This window comes from Myotis brandtii, unplaced genomic scaffold (assembly GCF_000412655.1).
Source record: "Myotis brandtii unplaced genomic scaffold, ASM41265v1 scaffold37, whole genome shotgun sequence".
Lineage (NCBI taxonomy): Eukaryota > Metazoa > Chordata > Mammalia > Chiroptera > Vespertilionidae > Myotis > Myotis brandtii.
This window is the reverse complement of record NW_005364225.1, coordinates 2343784-2369937: the sequence shown is the minus strand read 5'-3', so window position 1 is coordinate 2369937 and position 26154 is coordinate 2343784. Positions and strand designations below refer to the sequence as shown.

The 26154-nt window shown below is 38.7% G+C and overlaps 1 protein-coding gene across 1 annotated transcript in view; it reads right to left on the bottom strand.

The window, feature by feature from the left end:
• ARHGAP42 (Rho GTPase activating protein 42) overlaps positions 1-26154 on the bottom strand; it is a 248988-nt gene that overhangs the window by 43426 nt on the left and 179408 nt on the right. Inside the window, exons 5-9 of the mRNA XM_014544570.1 lie at positions 24245-24346; positions 15230-15340; positions 7755-7859; positions 5690-5819; positions 823-923 (exon numbers count right to left, since the gene is read on the bottom strand). Of these exons, the coding sequence (XP_014400056.1) occupies positions 823-923; positions 5690-5819; positions 7755-7859; positions 15230-15340; positions 24245-24346 (549 nt within the window). The remainder of the gene's footprint in view (positions 1-822; positions 924-5689; positions 5820-7754; positions 7860-15229; positions 15341-24244; positions 24347-26154) is intronic.

Sequence of the window (26154 nt, the reverse complement as noted above, 5' to 3'; positions counted from 1 at the left end):
GGGGGGGGGGGGGAATGGGCACTGGTCAATTTCTCCTGAGAATCTTTGCTGGGCCAGCAGTTCAGTAAACAGCACACAGGGCAGAAGATGAGAAGGTTCCAGGGACAAAGGCAGCCTCCCCAGAGGCCACCTGGGAAAAGATGCAGATTTGGGCCTGGTCTAGCCACTGGCAGCCCCTCCTGGGCTACTGGCCAAGCAACAGCACAGTAACAAACCACTACCAGGTTGTGAGAGGGCGCCTCAGGGCCCCGGCCTTTAATTCAGCTGCTTATCAGCATGCCATGGCCATGGTAAAGGAAAATCCTGGCCACGCTTTTTAACTCACCAAGGTCACCAAAGTGAGAGAAACCTTTCTGGCTTTAAAAATTGTGCACACGTTTATTAGAAAAGCAAGGGTTTTTTTGTTTACTTCCATTTCTTGTTTTTAAAACTTCTAATGTGTTTTGTATTCTTTTTAAAAATTCTTTGTTGTTGAAAGTATTACATATGTCCCCTTTTCCCCCCCATTGACCTCTCCCAGCCCGCCCCGGCCACCCCCCAGGCCTTCACCACCCTATTATCTGTACCCATGGGTTATGCATATATGTATACAAGTTCATTGGTTGATCTCTTCCCCACCTCCTACCCACCCTCCCCTGCCTTCCCTCTGAGGTTTGACAGTCTGTTCAATGCTTCTATGTTTCTGGGTCTATTTTTGCTCAGTTTATGTTTTTGACAGTCTGTTCAATGCTTCTATGTTTCTGGGTCTATTTTTGCTCATCAGTTTATGTTGTCCGTTTCTTGAATAATAACCTCAGTTAAAAATAAAAACAAAAAACTCACCATTTTCCCACTGGATTTCATTTCTGAAACACTCATTGTAAATGTTTTGCTTCCTTTATCGTATGTACAATAATGTTTAATCCATGTAAAACCAAGTGGTCCTAATGCAAGGAAACAAACGTCACAGACTGTTAATAAATGACTAGTTTTCCCATTTGTACAGTTTTGCTTTTTTTAAAAATATATGTTTATTGATTTCAGAGGGGAAGGGAGAGAGAGAGAGAGAAACATCAATGATGAGAAAGAATCATTAATTGGCTGCCTCCTGCATGCCCCACACTGGAGATCGAGCCCACAACCCCGCATGTGTCCTTGACTGGGACTCGAACTGCGACCTCCTGGTTCACAGGTGACGCTCAACCACTGAGTCACGCCGGCTGGGCTGTTCAGTTTTTGATGCTACAATAAACAATTGAGCATTTCCACAGACCATGTAAGTTTGGAACTTTTACTGAATGAGCGTGAGAAGGGCAAGTATGGAGAGAGAGTGGTATGGGGTAGTGTCTTGGAATTGAGCCACGTGGCCTAACTTGAAGCTTTGACTATAAACTCAAGACTTCCTTTAGATCTGAACTTCAGTTGTCTCATGTGTAAAAGTGGTACTTATATCCCATAGAAGTAGGAAGCATGAGGAGTAACAGTCTGAGTTACTATCGCTGGTCTCCTTCTTGCCCTCTGTTCCTGAAACTGCTAAAAATTTAGCAAGGTCATGTCACCCCTCTGTGCGAAACCCTCCAGTTCTAATAAAACCCGTATCACTCCAGAGGAACAGCAAAGATCCCGTGACGTCCCACCAGGCCCCTCCCTAGGGCTCTCACCTCACATCTTACTACCCTTTGCTTCATGCACTCCGCTCCAGCTACACTGGCCCCTTGCTGATCCCTAAACACAGCGAATGCACTTCTACTCAGGGCATCTGAAGCAGCCTGCACGCCTCTTCCCCCAGACGTTGGCACGGCCTGCACTGTCGCCTCCTTCAGGACTTTTCCTAAATGTCTCCGCCCTAGTACTGCCTTTCCTGAGACAGCTCACATAGCAACACCCTCACCTGATAGTTCTTGCTTTACTTTCTTCTTAGAAGCTATCACTAAATTCTACTTGATGCAGCCTACTTATTGCTTGTCTCTGCCATTTAGACTCTAATTCTCTAGGAGCAGGAAAGCGTGATGTTCTGCTGACTGGTACATTCTTAATCCGTCGAACAGGGCCAGATACATAGTTGTCACTCAATAAATATTTGACAAGTGAAGGAAAAGGAAAGAATCACTCATCTTTCTTTAAGACTTTATTGACCTTAGAGTTATTTCCTCTTACCACTAATCTGAAAAGAAAAAAGTGAATTTAAATAACTTCTTAAAAGGAAAATGTGTCATTCACTATGTATAGTATAAGTTTTATATGGATAGTGCTCCCTTTCCCCCCATAAATACTGTGCAACCCTTTCCCACAGCACTCCCCTTACAATCCTATATTCTCTCCTTAAGGAATGGACGGCCGCTGGTTGGACAGGGTGGAGGGATGCCTTGTGACCAAGGTAGGCGACCTTCCTTTTCCACACAGGGAAGCCAACTATCCTGGATCCAAATGTCACAGTGGCTGAGGGCCTTGAAGACGGAGCTTGTTTTCTAGGCAGCTTCTATCCTGCTTAACACCTGGGTCTTTCTAGCAACAATTATGTACAATGTTATTGCTGCCGTGGTCTCATAACCATATATTCAGAAGCAAGAAATGTGAATGTGAAAGTGCATCTCTTGAGGAAAGTGTTTCATGAGCCATTTGAATTTATTTTTTCCGCAATAACAGTGCCTTGGGTGTCGTGTGTCGTTAATGCTTAAACTGCTCCAGATTTTAAAAAGATGGGGTTTGGCGGTATACTTCGTCATCACAAAAGGTTTTTGCAATTAACTTCAATTCTGTTTGGGGAACATTTTACACTATAATACTTAACAATACTTGTTGATAATTCTGTTCCGTGTGGTGTAAACCACTTAAAGGCTTAGAGCTGATTAGCGGGAAGTGGCTGGATGGAAACCCTTACAGTGACTTTACTACTCAGCCATGTAGGAAGCAGTATTAGCCATCAAGTATGGCCACAGTGATGCTCTGATGACATTTTAGACCTCGGCTTAGTTTTTCTTTCCTGCCTCCACCATAAGTGCAGCATCTCAAGCATTTGTAATCTTCAGGTCTGCTGCACACACGTGCTGCTTCCTTTAAGGTCTGCCTGGCACTGGGCCCAGGCAGATGTTGTTACACCAGCAATTCTGAAGTCCTTAAAAAACAGTCTTGGAAAATAAAAATTTATTATAGCTCTAAAGTAGCAAAATAAAACAAGTTTAATTATCTTACCCAGTAATCATGTGAGGTTGCCAAGATGATGCTTACAAAATGGGAGGAAATGAACATTTATGGAATACCTTTTAAGTGCCAAAATTTAACCTAAGAACTTTTTAAGTGATACTTTATAATGCCATTTTACATATAAGGAAACAGAACAATAGAACTGCACATGATACTACTTCCTTCATCAATAAAGGCATGCGACGGGAGTTGTTCTTTTTAGGGAATACTACCTCTCAAGAGTTATTTTAAGAATTATACATGAGATAAATGTAAATTGCACAGAGCAGTAAGAGCTCCTGGTATGTATAGTGGTAGTATTATGCACCACTGCTGATAATAGGGACATTTTACATACATTATCTCTGATTCCTGCAACACCCTTACAAGATAAGTATAAATCTCCCTCTTTTACAAATGAGGAGACTGAGCTCAGAATGGTGTCCGCCCAGCACCTCCCAGTTAACAGGGGGCAGGCACGGCATTCCAGCGCAGTTCTGTCTGACTCTGGAGCCCAGGCTATCCTCAAGCCTATTAGAATGCAATGTAATGTGTGCCTAGAGGTGGGTAACATAGCAACCGCATCTCCAGACAACGGGGAGCTCTGTGCCCTGACTGCAATGATCTGCCTCTGCCCCATTGCGGCCACCTCCATTTGTCACTTCATTTACAGCTCTGATAGCTCCTATTGATCACTGGCTGCTGACTGCGTGAGTTTGCCTTATGCCTTCCACTACAGAATAAACGCCCAGAAGCCATTTCTTCATCTCATTTTCTGTTCCCCACAGGACTTATCCTCTGTGATAGCAACAGCCCAATTGATATGTCTTCGTGGACTGGTCGAATTTTTGTATTATAAATGCTTTCAAAGATTCCCAGTGGAAAGGGGCTTTGGATATTTGTCCCTTGCGTAAAAATAATTCCAAAGGCGTATAAATCCACAAATTTTTCTTTTTAAATCCCCAAGTAAGGGGAAGGAGGGAGGATGGTCAATGGGAAAAGGAAAGAGAGAGGGATTATATCGGGGCTGGAGAGCACTTCTGAAGGTTGAGTGTGGTGATGGTATCACAGGTGCATACTTAGGGCAAAACCCTTCAAACCGTACATTTTAAGTATGTGCGATTTATTATATGTCAATTGTACCTCACTAAAGCTGTACAAATAATGCAGGGGATACAGAGAAAATCGAGAGAGAGTGTCTTGGGGGCAAGAAGGCAACATAAAAAAGGAGGATGCCAAACAGAGGGAGAGTCTGCCTGTTAGAGCCTCAAATGCCACACTCCTTAGGGACCTTCCCAGGAGGGGCACTAGAGTTATCATTTCAATCTCTGAAAACAGACTTGTCAAAGTAGACAGTTATGAGACAAACTCCCAGAACCCAGTTCCCCTGAGCCAGCAGCCCTCTACCATCTAGTCTACACAGCAATAAATGTCGGCCACGTGTGTCAGATCAAATCATTATTTTCTAATACTACCAGCCAACCACTGAGCATTACCTGAGCATGTCAAATACACATTGGGTTGCATTTTACTGATCATGTTGCTCTGCGTCGAAACGCTTACAGCCGACCTGATATCTCCAACTTCCCCATCCCAAACCCTTTAATATCTTACTAACCAAAACAATTCCCTCACTCTCTTGTGTACTGACAGGGAGACTTCAGAGCAGTGCCATTTCATGTGGTTGGTGGGTCCCAATAAATGTGAAAAATACAGAAAGCATAAATAAGCATTTTCTTTTTCTTTTTCTTTTTTTTTTTTTTTTTTACAGCAATTTGAAATTGCAAAATGCAAGCACATGCTTTTGTGTTTTACAAAGACATTGGTCCATGATGGATTGGAAAAAAATTGTTCCTTCAACACGAAGAGTATGAGAATGGTGCTGTAGGGCATATGTGATTTGAAATAGAGAGTTAATTTAGCCAGACTGGTCTCACTTAGTGACAAGTATCATTCAGAAAGGATCCTCGTTAAACAATTCTGAGTGGCTTTTTATTTCTTTTTGTGAGATAAACTTTCTTAGTGTGAGGCAATTATCATCATGCTCTATTGGGTCTGATGCTTATTCCCTAACCTCAAGAAGCAAAGGGTGCAGTGTGACATTACACAGTTGCCAGTTTTATTCCTGGAAACTGAGAAAAACACAGAAGTCAATGAAACGATGCGGTTGGAAGGGAACACTTATCACAGTCACCGGGATGATTCATCCTGAAAAAGTCTTTGATTTTTAATTTTCCACCAAACTTTAAATTGAGATTAGATATCACAATAAATTCTAGAACTGAATTTATGTTGCCCCATCATTAGCAAAAGGTTATAAGTTCCAAGTTCAACAAATAAACTTAGAGATGCTGGTGGTGAGATGTGAAAAAGCTTCCTTTCTGTGGTGGTGATGGTGGCTGAGCTGACTAAATACCATAAATTGGAAGGGATTTCCATCTCTACTTGAAGGAACACTAACCAAGTCACACCTCGTGGAAACAGAACGTTAACCATAGAGACATTAGGTTGTGTTTCTGTGACTCACGTTTCTCCTGGACGTAAAGGTAGCCTTCCATTGTCCACTGGCTGGGCGGTCTGTAATCTTGGTTGGCAGATTTCATCCTTTGCATCAACCGCTCCACCTCTTGTCGAGTACTTTCAAAATTATTCCTTGTCTTGAGTAAATAAAAATAACAGATTCAGTCTTTCTTTCCTACCTGTTTTGAGGAACTCAGAACCAAAAGTTTCAAAACTGCAAATTATGCAAAGGATAACCTCAATTCTTTCAGCACTACTCACCCACCTCCATGACACGCTATGTTGAGTCCTATGGCTGATGTTGAACGGCTTTAGTGAAACTTCTGCAGGTTTCTCAATCTCAATCTGTGGGTATATGTGTGTGTGTGCGCACACGTTTGCACGCATGCATGTTGTATGTTTCTTCCCATTTCCCACTCTAATATTATTACTTAGTGGCCAATTATAGCATTTTAAATTATGTAATATTTACTCAATATAATTTTATAACACTAATGCCTAAGGTTAAAAAGCAGATACATAGGGACTTATATTTTTTTTTGGGGGGGGGGGATAAAAACAAATTAAATTCACATATTTTTAAGTATGTAGCACTTATTGAAAACAAAGTTCATTGCCCTTGTTTCAAATACTTTTGAAGAAACATTGCTTAGCTTGGTTTTCAGAAATCCCAACATAGTTATCATGAGGTCAGTATATAAACTAACTCATAAAAAAGGATAGGTTTGCAAGAAATAGTTTATTCACAGTACAGCAAGTTTACTTAAGGTAAAACATGTTTTGTAATCAAGCCACGCTATCTCAACAATACACATTCAGAAACATAAATCATCACTGCCTAACTTAAGACTTTGTTATGGCCCGTAATAAAATAACTGAATTTTCTTAATTGCCACTTTTGCTACTTTTCTCTTTCCAACATAAGGATCACAATTTTTTTCCTATTCCTTACCTGTTCCCAAGTCCCAGGAATCTTAAGTTAATCACACTTAATATGAAGATAAGTCATAAAAATACTTTAACTATAGTAATTGTCTCTTTTAATATTTACTGAAAAAGCCCAAATGCATTCCATATTGAAAAACAATGGAATGAATTGCATACAAAATCAATTCTGCAAGAAAATCTAGGTTAAATAAAAAGCTAAAACTCAAAACACAAGTAGAATAAATCCAATCCAATTACATATTGCTCCCGGGACCCTCCAACTCAATAGCTCTATTTATTGGACATATTCACAATGGCAAAACTCAGATAAACAGTGAAGGCCAAGTTTTTTACCGAAAATTCAGTGAGAGCTTTCCGATTTATTTTAGCTACAGAGTACTAGACAGGGTTTTAGAAATAACTTCTCACTTATACAAAACCCTGAACAACTGGAAGGTCATTATTTGTCAGGCTTTGACAATAAGAAAATATATTAGCTAATTTTTTAATGGGGTGTTCAGCAGCTATGTAATTATATAACTATGTAATCAGATATCAAAAGGATTGATTAGACACCTTTACAAGAATAAAGCCTGACAGAAAGAGATAGGATGTTTGTAAATAACTCTTACTTAAGCTTTAAAACAGCTGCTTTTGAACATTTCAAACCATGTTCAAATTTATTATCTGAATGTAATAAACATCAGATATATTATATGTAACTTCATACATGGATGGGGCATCAGAATGCCACAGTACAACCTTCGTTTCATAAATAAATGCTGCCCTCTCAGAAAATAAAACATACCTAAGTTCACCCAGTTAAGTAATGAGAACACTGGGTATAGGCAAAAGTTTCCAAATGTCCAGGCGTCTATATCTCAGCAGCATTTATTTTATAATAAATATTTCCTTGTATACATTTTCCTAATATTAAGATTGGCTCTTTCCTGCTGTACTTTCAACCAGCAGCTAGAAATCAAACCATTTTAAAATAAATTTATAATGTGGCTTTTCTAAATCAATGAGGTTTTACTGTATTAGATAAGGTTTGGAAAGACTCCCCGGTTTGGCCTGGTTTGAACCTAGTTGCGCTACGATCGTCCGATTCACCAAGGAGGCAGTGAGAACAGGTACAGCCTTACATTCTGCAAGTTGAACTGCAGCTGTTGTTTATATGGTGCAAATTCCTGGGCGAGTTCATATCCCTCGTGGTAAAAAGTAAACAAACCTTGAAGGAACGACAGAAGCTGCAAAAATAAAAAGACAAAGAAAGCATGAAAACGTGTTTTAAAAAACATGGCCATCAAACATAATAAACTGGGGAAACGTCATTTCATTCTAAACCCTCAGCTAATAAGTTTTCAATCTCTTTGGCAAAGCCCACACTAAAATTACGGATGTGAAACAGAACCCACAGAAGCCAATTTTTAATTCCTTTTTAGTAGACAGTGATTTAATTTTTTAGTCTTGTCAGGGACAGCTGTCATATTAACTACTCGAATATTCAAATGCATTGACTATCGAGGAGAGACCATTAATGGGGAGAAAATCCAAAGACACGTAGCTCCTGCCCCAGAAGAGCTAACCGGAGCAGGGAGGTAAGACACGCAGATGTGAGGAAGACCAAAGCAGTGAGTTACAGAGACACCCAACAGGAGTTAGGGTTTGGCCAGATGAAATGAAGGAAAAATTCACAAGGTGGCAGTACTGACCTGGGTATTGAATAGACATGTTCGCAAGGAGTGGGAAGAAGGCAAACCAGGGAAGAGGGGAGCAAACGCAGGGAGACAGATACAGATCTTTCATATAAAAATTAAAGAAAAATCCTCTCTAGCAAAGCACAATTCCTATGATCCTAGCCTTCTTATGTGCTTATTTACGATGTTCTTATTCTTGCAGTAAGAGTGGCTCTCCATGCAATTACAGGACACAATTGTTGATAAGTTATAACTGAAAAATAATTCAATTGTTTTTCATTTAATTCACTGTAATTTTTTCCCCCCAGACTTGTCCAACAATTCAATCTCTTCCTCAACTTCTTCTAACAATAAAATTGAAAATATTTTTGAAGCCCCGACCAGGTAGCTCAGTTGGTTAGAGCATCAGCCCCATATGTCAAGGTTGCGGGTTAGATGCCAGGTCAGGGCGCATACAAGAAGGAGCCATACGAGAATACATCAATAAATGGAACAACAAATCCATGTTTCTCTCTCTCTCTCTTCTCTAAATCAATAAATAAAATATTTTTTAAAAATTAAAAATATTTTTGAGAAGTGACTAATGATTTTCTAATTCAAATAACACAGTATGTCTGTAAGCTATTATTTTAAATTGAGGAAAAAACAATTTTACATCAACTGAAAATTAACAAAACTAAATACTCAATAGATCATCCTTTATTAAAGAGTTGATATAATATTTCTCAAATTAACCAGTAACTTAAAAAGAACTATAGCTTATGAAATGGGACTACAAGATACCTTTAATTAATTGGGGCTTGGATGTGTACGTTTACAGATTTTCAGAGACAAAATAAGAAAATACTTTTGAGGTATAAAGAAAACACTGGTGTTCTAAATATCCAAATAATAGGTAATGAAGTTGTTAAAAGGAGTGTTGCTTCATGTTATATAATTAGTCCAAATTTAAACTGTCTTATGAACTGAATGCAACACAATGAAAACGCTATTTTAATATTATCCTAAGGACAAAGAATTCAATTAAACATGAAAAAGATACCTTAAGAATATCTGCAATAAATTTTCCTATAGAACACCCAATTCCCCAATATCCATCTAAATAAATAAGTCTTTTGGCATCTTCTAGCAGATTTCAGATGCACTACATAGCAGATAAATATATTTTAATCTTACAATACATGCATAATGTAACACCCACGAGGGAATGTATAATCCTTAGGAAAGTACAGAAAAATTACATTCAAAGAACCACCCACCTTTTCCTTTTGTTTCATATCTACTTTGGAAATAGGTTTGGAGAAAGTATGACAAAGGCAGCATGCATGAAATAACTGCCTCTAGATGGTAGCAAAATTAAAAGTTTTTTTAGGATTGAATATATACTAGCTCATTTTATCAGAAACAAATTCCATGATGCTAAAGTAAGGGAACTTTATAAGACAGCCTGAATCTTTAAGAATTGCATTTCCCACATGTCATTTTCTTTGTTCATTCTGCCTGAATGGGTACAGTTGTATGGAAAAGACTACTGTGTCTCAGCTTGCCTTAAACTAATCCTGACCTTTAATATAATAAAAATAATAATAACAACAACAACAACTACAAAGACTAGATAGATTAGGTTTTAATATTAAGAAAGTCACTTTTATCATCAGGAAAAAGTCCAGTAGCACTTTATTATTCCCAAGAATTTTAGAATCAAATTAGATTTTGTCATTCCAGTAACCTGACCAAATGTGGAAACTGATACGGCATTACATAGATAAGTAATCATTTAGAAAAACCCTTTACAACTCAGCAAAGGAATGAATATTCAAAATTTCCCAGTCCATTAATCATCAGGTTTCAAGCCTTAAGGGCTCAGAGTTGCCAGTGATACTGTGAATGGCAGAGAAAAGTGAGAAAAGGGGTTGGGAAGGGAGGAACTCCAAAGCAACTGATGCTGTAATTCCAGATGACTGTTGCCCAAACTGAGCAGAATAAGTGGGATGTAAAGGCTCTTATACTGATGTGATTCATTCCTTATCTCCTAAGAAATTCATCACCGAAAAGCCCAACAAATCCACTAACACACACACACACACACACACACACACACACACACATTATATACTAGAACTAATAAGTTCAGCAAAGTTGCAGGATACAAAACTAATATACAAAAATCAACTATATTTATATACACTTGCAATGAATAACCTGAAAATGCAATTTAAAAACAATCCCATTCACAATAGTTTCAAAAAGAATAAAATACTTAGGAATAAATTCTTTAAAAAGAAGTACAAAATTTATAATTTGCAAAGTACAAAATGCTGTTGAAAGGTCTTAAAGAAGGTCTATATAAAAGGAAAATATTTCATATTCATGGATTGGAAGACAATATTGTTAAGACGGCAATACTCTCCAAATTGATGTGCAGATATAATGAAATCCCTGTCAGAAGCCCAGCTGACTTCTTTATAATAATGGATAAGCTGAGTCTAAAATTCATATGGAATAGCAACAAACCTAAATCAGTCACACTAATGTTGAAAAGATGAAAAAAGTAGTTTATTTCCGAACTTAATGCAATGCAATAGTAATCAACTGTGCGATACTAGCTCAATGACTCCTATAAACAATGAAAGAGAATTGAAAGAAAGTCTAGAAATAAACCCACATATCTATGGTGAACTTATTTTCAACCAGGGTACCAAGATGATAAAATGAATCAAGAATAGTCTTTTCAATCAGTGATTCTTGGACCACTGGATAGACAAATGTAAAAGAATGAAATTGAATGCCTACTTCACACCATCGATCAACATGAACTAAAAATGGGCACAATGTATGCATGCTATGTGAATTACATCCCAATAATACTGTTGTAAAATGAAATAAAAATAAACACTTCCCATATGTAAAGCACTGGCATGTCTAGAAGAAATAAAAATCGTATGTATGCCTCTACATTTGCCCACTGAAACTCCTGAGAAGATTGGGAAAGTAGGGTAAGGCAAGGAGGCATCAATTCTCACAAGTGCCGGGCCTTTTAAGCCTGCAGCCTCCGCTGTTCCTTACTTGGAGGAAACTTAGAGGGAAATATCTTAAAGGATAGCCTCAAAACGACTATGAAGTATTTTAACTCTAACACATATATATTCAGAGGAGTTTATTGAGAAGAAATGAGGGGGTATCAAAACCTAACCAAATAAATGAGGAATGTGAAGAGAAAAGAGGGCCAAGGGTAGAAAGAGGTCGGTCAGCTGTGACCTGGGCTGACAACGTCTAAAGCAGGATGATGAAAGAAGGACGGAAGAACAAATGAATAGACAGAGATGTAATTGATTCAATTCAATTTAAAAAGCTAAAACTCTGAAGTTGTGGCTCTATAACCCTGCCTCGGCAGTGAAGAACCATTGGAGTTCCTGAAGGCGGATTTCTACACATTCAAAGGGATGGCATTCAGATGAAGTGGCCGGACAGAACCTTCTGTGGGAAAGGGACAGAAGCACTGAGCAATAAAGTCAGCTTATCTCTTTGGATCAATAGGAATGAAGGAGGCAATGCAGGCAACAAGGTAATTAAAGCCCAGCTGAAGCTATGTTCGGACCAAGCCTTCCCAGGATGGATTTCTGAAATGAAGTTCAAGGGGATGAGTCAGCCAAACAAATAGAATGTATTTTTCTTACTTTTCCAAAATTCTATTAACTGTCTAACTACTACTGTAAATTGCAGATGTTTTAATAACAGGACCTAGAACTAAATAAAAGGGCCAGCACAGATTTTATTTTAAGGTATATGACCTAAAGAGAGATTTGTTGTTTCATTTTTATACGATGAATGCTCTTAGATTTTCAGCAGGATCGAAATTTAACCTTTAGTCCTACAGAGCTTTTTAAAAAATGACATTGTCTAATTTGCTCACTTCGATTTACCTTTAAATTAAATTTTCTATATGAAAGCTATCCAATCATATTGAAAAAGAACACAAAAAGATTTAACTTTCAAACCTGCAGATGTAGCTCATTGTTTAAAAATATGTAAATGTCCCCTTTTTTCCATGTTTGGGCATTTTCCCCGAGCTTTTCCTTGAAATAATGACCCTGTATGAATATTTATTTCTGATACCACCTATATGTTCTGCAGAAGTTTTATCACAAGTAGTGGGGTCTTGAAACAGTGTAAAATAATCTCAAATGCTCATCATAAAGGAAGTTATTTAATGTATGTTCTGCAGAAGTTTTATCACAAGTAGTGGGGTCTTGATATTAATTGAAACAGTGTAAAATAATTTCAAATGCTCATCATAAAGGAAGTTATTTAATGTAAATCACCAGGAGTATTTATATTATCTACTTGTTACCTTACAATCTCTGAGATAAGACACATCCCGGGGGTATTTTGCTTTACTCTAATCCTTGATAAATAAATCTGGGCTAACTGGAATAGACTGCTAGATTTGTGCAATGTGAACAGGAATTGGATTTCTGCAGAACAAAAACTGCAAAGATATTGAAGTATCCTCATGTGTTTTTATGTTCGTCGCTCCTGGGAGCTTTGTTTTTGAAATTTTAAAAACTCTTTTCCTCCAAATTAATTTGTAAATGCACAACCTAAAGAGCAAATGCCCATGTTTCATTGCTCCCAATCCTATTCTTCTCATTATTGAAATGGAAATTAAGTAAAACCCCACGGAAGAGACTTTGCAGCTAGAAATGAAAACGAGACTAAACTGACAGTACTGTTTGGTTTGGCCAGACATTCTAATAGGAAAAACACAGCAGCCAAGAAAATATTTTGGAAGAAAGGCAGATTTAAACATCGATTTTGATTGTGGTGTCACAGGAAAGGCATGCATTGCAGAAGGCTTCAGACCGTCCCAGTTTGGGAAACGGTAGAGAGAAGGAAGAAAACTCGTTTCAACAGGAGGACAGTTTCCACTCCTCTACGTGTATTATGGCAGCAGTTCACAAATTCCTACCATTCCTTCTGTCACCTGTGTGCACACGACTTTACAGCCTTCCCCTTATAGACCTGATGTCACAGGGCAGAATGGTCTAGCTCACTGTTCCCAGACAGGATGGGCCATGAACAGAAGCTCTGATGGGAAAATGGGCTCCCTGTATGCCCCTCAGAAGCAGGAGAGAGGGATCCAGATGTACAGGAATGACTGCAGATATAAAGGGGTCATTCCAGGTGAGGAAGAACCGTGCAGCACATGAGCACAGTATGCGAAGGCAATGGGAACGGGAAAGGAAGAAGTATGAAGGAAAACTGTCAGAACGAAGGGGGTACTCCAGCAGTTTACTGTCAAGAAGAGCTAAAATTTGGAAATCCCAAGAGGTCATCCCCCAGGAGGAAGCCTTCTAGCGAGTAGAGGGGCCTTCAAAACCCTGGTAGGATTCGGAGGAAGAACTTAGTCCATGAGAAGGGAGTAGTAATGCTAAGTGCTGGTTATCTACCCAGCCTAGGGGCTGCTAGGCTGACCAGCTACCATGAACCCCAGATGAGCTTCAGAAGGCCATCGAAGAAAAGTTGAATCAGATCCTCAAAGCATCTACTAAACAGGGGTTACCAAGTCATTCCAAGGGTTTTAAGGACTAAGCTGTTTGGCAATCAGAACTTGAGCTTAAGGCTGCTATCTCAAACAAGAGGTAAAAGTTAATTCCAGGAGCCTGCGTGTGGCTTCTAGTTCCCTAAATCCCTTTAGCTGAGGGGCTGGCCCTAAGACTTGTCCAGGGCCCAGTTTACAGCGGGAAGTTGGGTGGCTCCAGCTGATGGAGGGGAGTGAAGCGGGGTGCTGAGCCACACGGGGACTGGACACTGCCCAGCCTCCGCTGTCTCGGTTTCCCATCATCTTTAGGGCATCACAGAAGGGTTTCCATCGGGAAATACATCTTGGCAAATATATTTTGAAGTGTGCTTTTCCTTCCCTTTTCCCTATCACTTCCTCTAAAATAGGAAGAATGTGTTTTCTGATTACAAATAGATTTTTTTTTCACAGAATGACTGACATAGGAAGAAAAGTATGGCTTATGTTATATATTTGATTACTTAACATATTTTACTATCACTGTCCTCTCATCTCATGGGAACTGAGCATTATCTACAAATGGAAGGCAATCTTGACTATAGAACTTAGCTTTATTCATCCCAGATGACACCTCCTGAATATGCCCACTTAGCCAATATCGTAACATATTAGGGTATTACTTGGGAAGAAACATGAAGTAAGCCTATAAAGACCAGCCACCTGTTCATTTCTGTAATGCGGTTTACATTAGGGAATCCAGTACTTTTCACACTGACTTAGCCAAATAAATGACTTCATTGGAAAGTCAGACAAGTCCCAGCCTTGCAAGGCGGTGGCGGGAACCAAGGAAGAAATGTGGCCCATGCCTTCTCCCTTCACCTAAAGCGTTGGCGCATGGGGCACTTTAGTGGGAGATGTATTTGCTTAGGTATATGTCACACACACCCGTCTATCCTTAATTTTTTTCAAATCAGTGAGCTATTTTAGAACAGTTTTCAATTTATTGAAACATTGAGAAGAAATTAGAGTCCCCATATACTCCCTTAGCCCCTATTCAAACAGTTTCCCTGTCATTAACATCATGCATTAGTGAGGAAAACTTGTTACAAATGACAATCCAGGACTGACACATCATTATTAATAAAATCTATAGTTTACATTAGGGATTCAGTCTGTGTTGTACATTCTATGGGTTTTCACAAATCTGTAATGACATGTGTCCACCATCACAGTTTCATACAATAGCTTTTCTGCCCTAAAAGTGCCCACCTATTTGCTCCTCCCACATTCCCGTCTCCCTTTTTCTTTTTAAAAATCATAATTTTCAACAGAAAAACACGGCAATATTTTCCCACAGGATATACTGGACTTACTCTTTTAAAGGGAAATTAAAACTTACCGGTTCGACAAATTCAAACTTCTTTTTTTCTTGAACTTCTTGAATTTTAAAGACATATTCTAGCGATGCTTCGTAGAAGTTTTGATGTTCTCGGTCAATTTGTGTATCTGCCTAAAGAGTGCAAAAAGGCAAACCATGACATAGGGAGTCATTATTAATGGTTCTGTGTTAGAGAGGAGCTCAAATCCTGTTCCACTCTGAAATCTTTATTAAAAATTAAGTCCCGCCAAAAGTTTTAATATAGCAATTATTACTATGTCCTGGGAATACAGAGACTAGGAAAACACAGCCCTTGTCCGTAAGAACTATAGTATAGGGGTGGGAGGGGGAAAACAACAACAGAGTAAGCATACAACAGTCAGATCAAAACGGGCCGGATCCGGCCTGCGGGCCGTAGTTTGCCCACGGCTGGTATATGGGGTGGGAGGGGGGAAACAACAACAGAGTAAGCATACAACAGTCAGATCAGTTTTTTAAAATAATGCAGAAGAGGTATATAAAAGTATTTGAAAATCTACAGGATCATAAAAAAAAGAGCTTTAAGTTCTGGGAGAAAATGGTAGTGGTTTGAGTTGAATTTTAAGATGAACAACTGGCAGTGAGTAGTCAAAGATTAAAAAAAAAAAAAAAAGAGCCACTCCCATAAAAAAGTAAAGACCCATGAACGAGTTTGACAGGGTTTGCCAACAGAGTGCATAAGTGGAGGGAAGGAAGGAGAAGTAAGATTAGCACCACACTGTCAAAGACCTTGAACACTGCATAGCAAATTTGGATTTAACTGAGGACAAATTATCTGAGAATATTAAGCAGCAAGCCACATCATTAGGTAATCCCTTAGAAAGATAATACTGATAGCAGAGCCAAAAAATTTCCATGGTTCTAACTCAGTGATTCATACTCCATCAATGCCATGCACATTTATTCTTCATGAACACAGTAAGGTTTGATTGATAAAGTGTAAGAAAATGGTTATTGAGATAATTTCATTTTATTTCTTTTATGTCACCTCTCTCCCCTCTTCTATGCCCACTACCACCCTCATATGCCATTTTTTAAACTGATTTTTATTTAACAGAGAGGCAAGCCCTGGCCTGTGTGAATCAGTCAATTGGAGCATCCTCCTGTGCAATGGAAGGTCATGGGTTTGATTCCCAGTCAGGGGACATACCCAAGTTGGTTCAAACCTGGTCAGGGAGAGTACGGGAGGCAACCAATGATGTATCTCTCTCACACTGATGTTTCTCTCTCTCTCTTTCTCTCCTCCCTCCCCCCTCTTTAAAAAAATCAATTTAATAAAAAAGAGAGAGTCATGATTTTACTTTTCATGCCCAGTTACATACGCCCCACTGCCAGCTGAGATTACTAAAAGCAGATGAAAAAAAAAAAAAAGGTGGGGGGAGCTCTCTGGAATACAAAGTATCTGCCAACAACTATCTGGGAATAGAATATAACTTTGGAGCTATTTTATAATGACAATTTCACAAAGAGAAGCTTTAAAAAAAGATAAAATTAGGTTTACTGGCTTGGACATCATAGCATCTTAAAACTTCACTTGAAATGCCTTTAAAAATAATTATATACACTATGCATTTATTCATATAATTAAAAATAACCCAGTATTATAAGCAGCTCAATAGGGAGTTTTTTAAAGTTGAGCGTTCCAACTTTCTAAACTAATATACAAAAAGAACATATAAATCAGGTAGGAAATGTGAGCCAGAAGCTTCCAAAGATAATTTCTAAGCAAGAAAAGACATACACATCAACACAAAGGCGATCAGCATTCTACACAAATCAGGCATTTTCTTACCACAGCTTACAAGAGCACACTATTTATAGAAGGAAGGGTAAGGAGGTATACTTAGTGGTATGCTAATAAATGTGTAGCAGCTGGCTCTCGCGGGGGGAAGCCGGATTTGCAGTACTGGCTGGTTTCTGTGGTGTAAATATTCCCCAAACAGCCAGTTCCAAACCACAAACCCAACATCAGTGAATGAGGGAGTTAGAAAGAGATGAGAAAGTCGGCTCTCCAAGAGAGAGCTCCAGGACACCACTGGTGGCAGGGCCAGAAGAATATTTTTAGTCCCAGCGACAGCATTCTATTCCACAAGTTACTTCTGAAGGTCTTACTATCTACCTGAAAAGATATCGGCATCGACTGTGTTGACTGGCGCATGGGAACAAACTAGAATGTCGAGCCACCTTGACAACGTATGTGATTATTTCTGGTCAACAAAGCTGTGAAGCAAAGCGCACAGCAGGCGCGGATGCTGTCCTGGAAGGCCTGCTCGCAGGCTGGCCCTTGGCTGCATCTGGGAATGTTGATTTTGGGAGAGTTCCCACCACCCTAATTGATAAGCGTAGTTCACTATGTCAAAACAATTTGTGCAAACAATATGGTTTACTTTAAACACCTGCATTTCTTCTGGGACTCTGGAATTTGGGTCCACGACAAGCAGAAGGTGCCTATGTGACCACCTCCCAGTAAAAAACCAGGGGTACTCGGTCTATATTGAGTTTCTAACGGACAACATTTCACATGTTTTCTTCACGACTTATTATCAGTGGAATTAAGTGTGTCCTGTATGTCTCCACTGGGAAAGGACTCTCGGAAGCTCATGCCTGGTTTACCCCAGACTTCACCCTATGCATCCTTTGCTGAGTTTCCTTCATATCTTTTCACTGCAATAAACCACAGCCATGAGTCCTAGCAAAGCATGAAATCTGGGGGAGTTAAGTCATTTCCTCAGAAACTCATTTGCCTTGCACGAGTCCATCTCATCAAGGGGTGTGGGGGCACCACGAAGGATAAAAGAGGAAAGATGACTCTTGCCACCTGCCAATTACAGATATTTCCCATCACCTCCAATGTAGATGAATTCCAAACCTGCTTAAATTCCCATCACCTCGCACCTCGATGCATTTGTTGTACCAAGCCTGCTTTGAAAGGTCATCTAGAATGTACAGTGCTTAGAGAATAGAACAGCTTAATTTCTCTTCAGTACAAGATTTTTTTGAAAGACATTCTTTACTTGGGATGAATCCCGTTTGTACTTAAGCCCATACAGTGTGTTATTCACTAGCAGACAGTTGCTTATAAACCCACTGGCAGCTGTTGCTTTGTATTCAGTACTGGATAAATAGGATAACCATATAATTTACTGTCCAAACTTTTTAAACTGAAAGGGAGCACCAGTAATAATTATGCCCAAACAACAGGTATAAACTATTGTTTACAAGGCAAAAGGGGACAGTAAAGTCATCCTAGTAAGAAACCAAGTTAATTACATAAGAAAACCAGATAGTTCTGCAGAAACCTAAATTACTCCCCACTTACAGTAAGCGATCTGATTCAAAATAGAGAAACACACACACACCCTCATTCCCAGAGGAAAAATGATTTAAGCTGGACTGAAGAATGGGGAGTTTAGAGTAAGTGGAGATAAAAGGAGAAGAATCTGAGTGAGGGAACAGAGTCCAGAAAAGTTATGTTTTGGTTGATCAAAAAGAATTCCAGGGAGATTAACGTGAGGACAGTAGAGAATATACTGATTCAATGGTGCGGCTGGACTGAAGAATGGGGAGTTTAGAGTAAGTGGAGACAAAAGGAGAAGAATCTGAGTGAGGGAAAAGAGTCCAGAAAAGTTATGTTTTGGTTGATCAAAAAGTTTAGTCAGAAATGAGAGGTAAGGCAGAAAAGAGAGAATGTGTGCAAACTTCATCTATAGACACCACAAAAGCTTGAGGAAGGTGTTGACGAGATCAAAGTAGAATTCCAGGGAGATTAAGGTGAGGACAGTAGAGAATATACTGATTCAATGGTGCAGCTGGGTGCCTGTGACTGTGGAGACCTCTTATTTAGTAGGGGTGAAGATGTTCGGTATACCTCAGTAAGAAAGAGAAGCTGAAGGATATGAGAAACAAGGACGAGGGTGCGAGAAAGGAGGGGGAAAAAAGTCAAAAATAATTTTGGTATGAGAAACACCAGCATTACAGAATTAAAGAAATGAGAAGTAGGAACAAATTTGAGAAAATGGTGATATGTGAGATGTCAATGTATTAGTAAGAAGAGGTAAAGTCCCGAGCAGCGGGAAGTTGGTCAGCATGATGAAATCACGCCCTGAGATGCTCATCGGGGTGTTATAAGGACAGTACGGAAATGGAAGAGATGCCGGGGACACAAACTTAAGGATACAAATAGAGGAATAAGGGTAGAAACTAAGGGGTTCCCTTTCTTTAGGAGGCAGGGATAAGAGGACTCTGCTCAAGGCATACTTAGAGATATGTGAAAAGCCAATTTCTGGGTTTCTCAAAGGATTTCTTTTCTCCTAATTATAAAAGTATTACAGATTCATTATTATAAGTTTATTCATTACTCATTACTATAACAGAGAAATGTGAAGATTATAAGAATCATTATTCTTTTTCTTTTTTTTAACCTTCACCCAAGGACATGCTTACAGAGAGGAAGGGAGAGAGAGAGAAATATTGATGTGGGAGAGAAACATTGATTGGTTGCCTTCCACACACTCCCAGACTGGGGATTGAACCCACAACCCAGGTATGTGCACTAACCAGGAATCGAACCAGCAACTTTTTGGTGCACAGGAAGATGCTCAGCCAACTGAGCCACACTACAGCTAGGCCCCAATCATTCTTTTGTGCCATTTCAGATATTTCTAAATTTTTGCATTGCAAGAGTTATCTTACATCAACACCACAATTTATTTTTATGCTCATTTTGACCATTTCTCTTGGGTAAATTCCTATCAACAGAAATCATTTCAACTATCTTTTACATTTCAAATTTGTTGAAATATGTCATCAAATTTATCTCAAGAATAATTGAATAATTTTGTTTCTACCAGAGAAGCAAAAGTGTGCTCGTTTTCCCATATCATCACTAACAGTGGATATATTTTAATAAATTAAACTAACATCCTGCTGCTATTATTAATCTGCATTGAATTTTAATATGTAACATTGAAACTAAACCATATTCACTATGGCTTACATTTCTTCTTTAATGAAATAACCACTAATATTTTGAACCCATTTTTTCAACTGAAGACTACCTTTTTTATACTGATTTGCAAAAACATCTTGTGTATGAGTGATGGTAATCCTATGTCATATGCTATATAAATTCCCTGATACTTTGCCTTTTAATTTGAATTAATGTCTCATGAAACAGACATTATTTTATGCATTCTGATCTTTCCACATTTCCTTTATAATCTCTTCCTCTTATTTTATGCTGAGGAAGACATTAACTGCTCACATATTAAATATTACTACTTGTTATGTGCTGTAAAGTCTATTATATTGACAAGTCTGTTTCCAACTCTGTTATTTCAATGATCCACCTGAAAGATGGTCTTGGAGCTTTATCAACACAAGCTGATCCCTAGTTCCGTCCTGGAAATGGGCAGCCACCGATTTCCCTGAGGAGTCAGAGAGAAGGCACAGAGGGGTCTTTCTGAGAGCAACTTAACAAGTCTGGTGCTGACAGGACAGGAACAGATGTCATTTAATACCATGTTACAAAACTAAATACACATGTGGCAGCATCTCCCGATGAGAGAACTTGATTCCTGGAAGCGTAGTGCAAACAAAAAACCCACGCCACATTTTTCCTTGTCTACATTATGTGCTCCGAGGAGCTGTGATGGCACAACTGTGTTGTGTTGTGGGCTGTGCCTCCTGGAAAAGAAGTGTGTGAGTGTGTGAGTGTGTGAGTGTGTGAGTGTGTGAGTGTGTGAGTGTGTGTGTGCGTGTGCTCTTAGGTTTATTCTAGTGCAATGTTTAGAGAAATGTGAGCATTTAAGAAATATGGAACAGGTGAATATAATATTAAATTTGTATGGAAGCACAAAATATGCCAGATAGTCAAAGCAATATTGAGAAAGAACAAAGCTAAAGATATTGTGCTCCCAGTTTTCAAACTATATTACAATGCTATATTTAAAAAATCGTATGGTATTGGCATAAAAACAGATGAACAGATGAATGGAACAGAACAGAGCCTAGAAATAAACCCATGTATAAATGTTCAATAGATTTATGAAAAAGAAACCAAGAATATACAACAGGGAAAGAATAGTGTCATCAACAAATGGTGCTGGGAAAACTGGACAGCCAGATGGAGAAGAATGAAACTCGATCACTATCTTACACCATTCCAAAAATTAGCTCAAATGAATCAAAGACTTGAACATAAGACCTACAATCATAAATGCTTAGAAGAAAAATGTAGGTGATAAACTCCTTGACAGAGATCTTGGTGATGATTTTTTGAATCTCAAACCAAAAACAAAGGCAACAAAGGCAAAAACAAATAAGTGGGACTACATCAAACTAAAAAGCTTTTGCACAGCCCTGGCCAGTGTGGCTCAGCTGCACCAAAAGGCGCCTGGTTCAGTTCTGGTCAGGGTATATGCCCTGTGTTGCAGGCTCGATTCCAGGTAGGAAGCATGCAGGAGGCAGCCGACAAATGTTCCACTCTCACATCGATGTTTCTCCCTCTCCCTTCCTCTGTCTCTAAAATTCAATAAAAATATTTTTTACAAAGCCTCTACACAGCAAAGGAAAAGGCAATGTACTAAATAGAATCTCCCTTCCTCTGTCTCTAAAATTCAATAAAAATATTGTTTACAAAGCCTCTACACAGCAAAGGAAAATATTTGCAAATCATATATGTGATAAGGGGCTAATATCAAAAACATATAAAGAACTCATACAACTCAAGAGGAAAAAACAAACAATCCTATTAAAAAATAGATGATCTGAATAAACATTTTTACCAAAAAAAAGACATATTGACTGACAGAGACATGAAAAGATGCTCAACATCATTAATCATCAGGGGAATGCAAATGCAAATCAAAACCACAATGAGATATTACCTCACACCTGTTAGAATTGCCATAATAAAAATACAAGCGGTAACAAATGTTCGTAAAAATCTATATTGGTGCAGTCACTATGAAAAACATTATGGAGGTTACTAAAAAAAATAAAAAACAGAACTACATTATGATCCAGCAATTTCACTTCTGGCATTTATCTGAAGAAAACCAAAACTCTAATTCAAAAAAATGTATGCACCCCCATGTTCATTGAGGAGTTATTTACAATAGCCAAAATATGGAAACAACCTAAATGTCCATAGATGAATGAATAAATAAATAAATAGTGAAAACTGGTCAGCCAAAATAAGTAAATAAAATCTTGCTATTTTGACAACCTGGATGGACCTTGAGGACATAATGCTAAATGAAAAAATCAGACAAAAAAAGAGAAATACCACATGATCTCTCTTATATGTGGAACCCCACGAAAATAAGTAAATAAAAGTTCACAGATAAAGAGAACAGATTGGTGGTTGCCAGAGTCAGGGGGGCAGGGGAATTGGCAGGGATAAAATTTAAGAAAAAAGGAAGGAAGGAAGGAAGGAAGGAAGGAAGGAAGGAAGGAAGGAAGGAAGGGGGGAAGGAGGAAGGAAGGAGGGGAGGAAGGAAGTGAGGATGAAATGATGTAGGCTTAATAAGAGCTTTCTAAGTAGAACAAACAATAAGTGCAAAGGTCCTGAGGTATGCCCAGACTTGAATAATTTGGGCAAGATAAAAGGTTAACATAACCAAAGCATGGAGTAAAAGAGAGAGGGGGGGGGGGGGGTTGGAGGAGAAGAAGTAGTAGTAGTAGTATGGGACATGTCAATGGAATATTAAATTGTAAATATAATACCTCAAACTTAAACATGCCATTGAAAATTTAAAATATTCATTTTTCTTAATGACAGTTTCCCCCCCCCCCCATTTCATTTAGCTACAAAACCTTTCCATGGGCACACAATTGTATGTTCAATTATCTTTTTTTAATAGCAGGTGCTAGTAACACAATATAGGTTATAATGAACTCATGTTTAAATAACAGAACTTCCCAATATGAAATATATTGAAATGAAGAAATTCAATTCCCTCAATGAGAACATGAAAGTGTAGAAAAAAGGAACCAGAAGCAAAATAACCCTCCCGTGGCTTTTCGATGTGGGGGAACTCTAATCATACTCTGACTCATCAAGCAGCCCCGTGGCTGGATGTGGAGGTAAGAGAAATAGCAGAAAGAACACAGAGAGCAGAGGACCAGGTTGAATTGGAAAAGTGCTCGTTGGCTTCGCTGGATCAGGATGAGGCATTCAGAAGTGGTTCTGGACAGTGACACCTCCCAAGTACAGAGAGAGGAGGGAGAAGAGATGGGAGACTCCGCGTGGCGGTCTCCTATGATTCCCTGTGAAGGTGTGGGGCCCCGGGTGCAACCACCTGACTCCCATCTTGCAGCTCTGAGACAACCATGGTAGATCCAGGGAAAAGCGTGGGTGGAGTGTCAAGAGTTTTTGTTGTTGTTCTTAGGATGAAAATGACAAGAAAGTCCATTAAAAAAACCCCACACATACCTCATCAGAACTGAAACTGCACTATGCCTTAGTAAAAAGACTGCAAGATTTTACTAATTATAGTTAAAACACTACCAATGAGGACAGATATTTCAGAAAGAAGGAATAATGGGACTGCTTATATGCATACGGGTTAGTAAAATATTTCTGTTGCCTATTCTTTAAGAAAACCGATGTAAAATAATTGAATTCCCCCCCCCCCCCCCGCCCCCATGTTGAGGCAACGCCTTAAAAACAGATATTTTCAACTTCACTTAAAAGCTATAACATGAATTTGGTAGGTTCTGCCATTAAAATATGCCCAACAGAAGAAAATAAAAAAGTTTTGCTTCATTTTCTTACTGTTGAAGAAAACACTGTTTTTTCATTTGGAACTGTTAATATTAAATGTCACAAGGCATGAAAAATGTTCAGCACAGTGCCTGTTATTAGTAAAGGCTCAGTGAACTATCTACTTTTTTTAACGAAAGAATAGCAGATCCTGAGACACTGCTACCTTGGACATTTGGACTTCACATGACGTAATGCTAATGTCCTTTTTTTCTATTGGAAAAGCTTACCTCTTGCAAATGAGACTCCTTTTTCTTTGCAGACAAATTTAAATGTTTTTCAAGAATAGAATAGTATTTTTCACTCTCCTTGTCAAACTTCTTCTTCCCATCCTGGGGATAACAAAACAAAACATTCAAATTAGAGCCGCAAGAAAACCACAATTTTCACCACTCCCATCAAACATCAAATAAAAGAAGGATTAGTGAACTCCAAATACGTGCAAAATTGTATGAAGCAGAGTAGAAAGAAGGACATAAAACAGTCGTTTGAATACGTATTCTCTCAGAGGTGCTCATGGAACTATCTCTTACGGAGGGGCCAGACTGACTACAGTAGACTCCCTTTGAGCACTTCAGAATTGATTCTCAAATAAAGAAAATGTCTCCTTTAGGCTTTTTAGTGACTCGGATGAGATAATACACAGCCAGTTTAGAGAACCACTGGCACAGAGCCTTTTCCAGAAATCTTTATTTCCCAGCCACAAAAAGATACTTGATATTTCAAACAACTCATTCTTAACAAGGAAGAAAACAGACTTTTAAAAGCATAAAATCATTAAGTCAGACCGCTTAAAGTCAAATCAAAGGGATTAGCAGCATCTGTATCACATACTCAACATAACTAATAACTAGCCTTCGCTCACTCCTAAAAATTACGTTTTTGTTTTGAACAGGTAGCTGTAACCAGGATGGCCTTTTGAGGGGAAGGAGGATAACTTTACCTTTCATTCTATCACATGCTTCTATCGAAATGCAAATGTAATAAAATCCTAAAAGGAACAGGACATGCCTGGGCATACAATCTTCTCCAACCATAAATATGCATGTTTTCTCCATTCATGAACCCCTCTGAAATAAATACTAGGGAACCACATTCAAATTTCATTGGCCAGAGTAGTACTACTCTTTGCTTTTATTTCAGTGTTTCTGGAAAGACAATCTCTGAACAACTTTAAAAAGAGTCAGGTATCTTTTAAGCCTATTCAAAATGCAGGTTCCTATTTCTCCCATCCAGAGATTCATGCACTGTTATTTTTCACCACCTTTACTATATTGTACACCTTAAACTAATATGAGCTTGTGTGTCAACTGTAATTAAAAAATAAAATTTTTAAGAATATATTTTTTTATTGATTTCAGAGAGGAATGTGCCCTGACCGGGAATCGAACTGTAACCTTCTGGTTGATAGGTCGACACTCAACCACTGAGCCACATCAGCTGGGCGAAAAATAAAATTTAAAAAATCAATCTCCATAATTATTATGCATAATGTTTTGCTTCATTATTTGCATAAGGATTTGGAAAAGGTAAATTACAAACAATGGCTGTCCCCTACCCAACCCCATTAACCTCTTCCAGCAAAAAAAAAGGGGGGGGGCATATGTAATACTTTCAACAATAAAGATTTTTAAAAACAAAAACAAACAAACAATGGATGAATGGATGAATGGATGAATGGACGGATGGGGCAAGGAGGGGAAAAAGGGAAGAATGGAGGGAAAAGCATTGAATGGAAAGAGCAAGTAGGCTTCTGCTATAGAAGTTCAAATCCCTTTTAGACCATTTAAGAAGTACTGATAGGTTTGTACTTTATAGCATTATACCTGTAAACAAGGGGGGGAAAGTCTAAATCCTCCAAGGATTCTTATTACCTAAAGAGAACATGTGGTCCTACTAAGAGAAACACAATTGAAAATAAATCCAAAAGAAGTCTGTTGAGGAACTCACATACCAAGATGAGCAGAACCGAAAGGAAGCGAGAAAGCCCAAGGCTCAGACAGGAGAAGCGTGTCCTCCTTCTCCACTGAGGGGACAGACACCTGGGTGAGCATAGTATCTTCTGCTCAATGATGTTACTCTTAAACTGGTGTTTCATGCCCACCATTCACCTGCCCAATCTACTTCTCCAAAAGTCTCT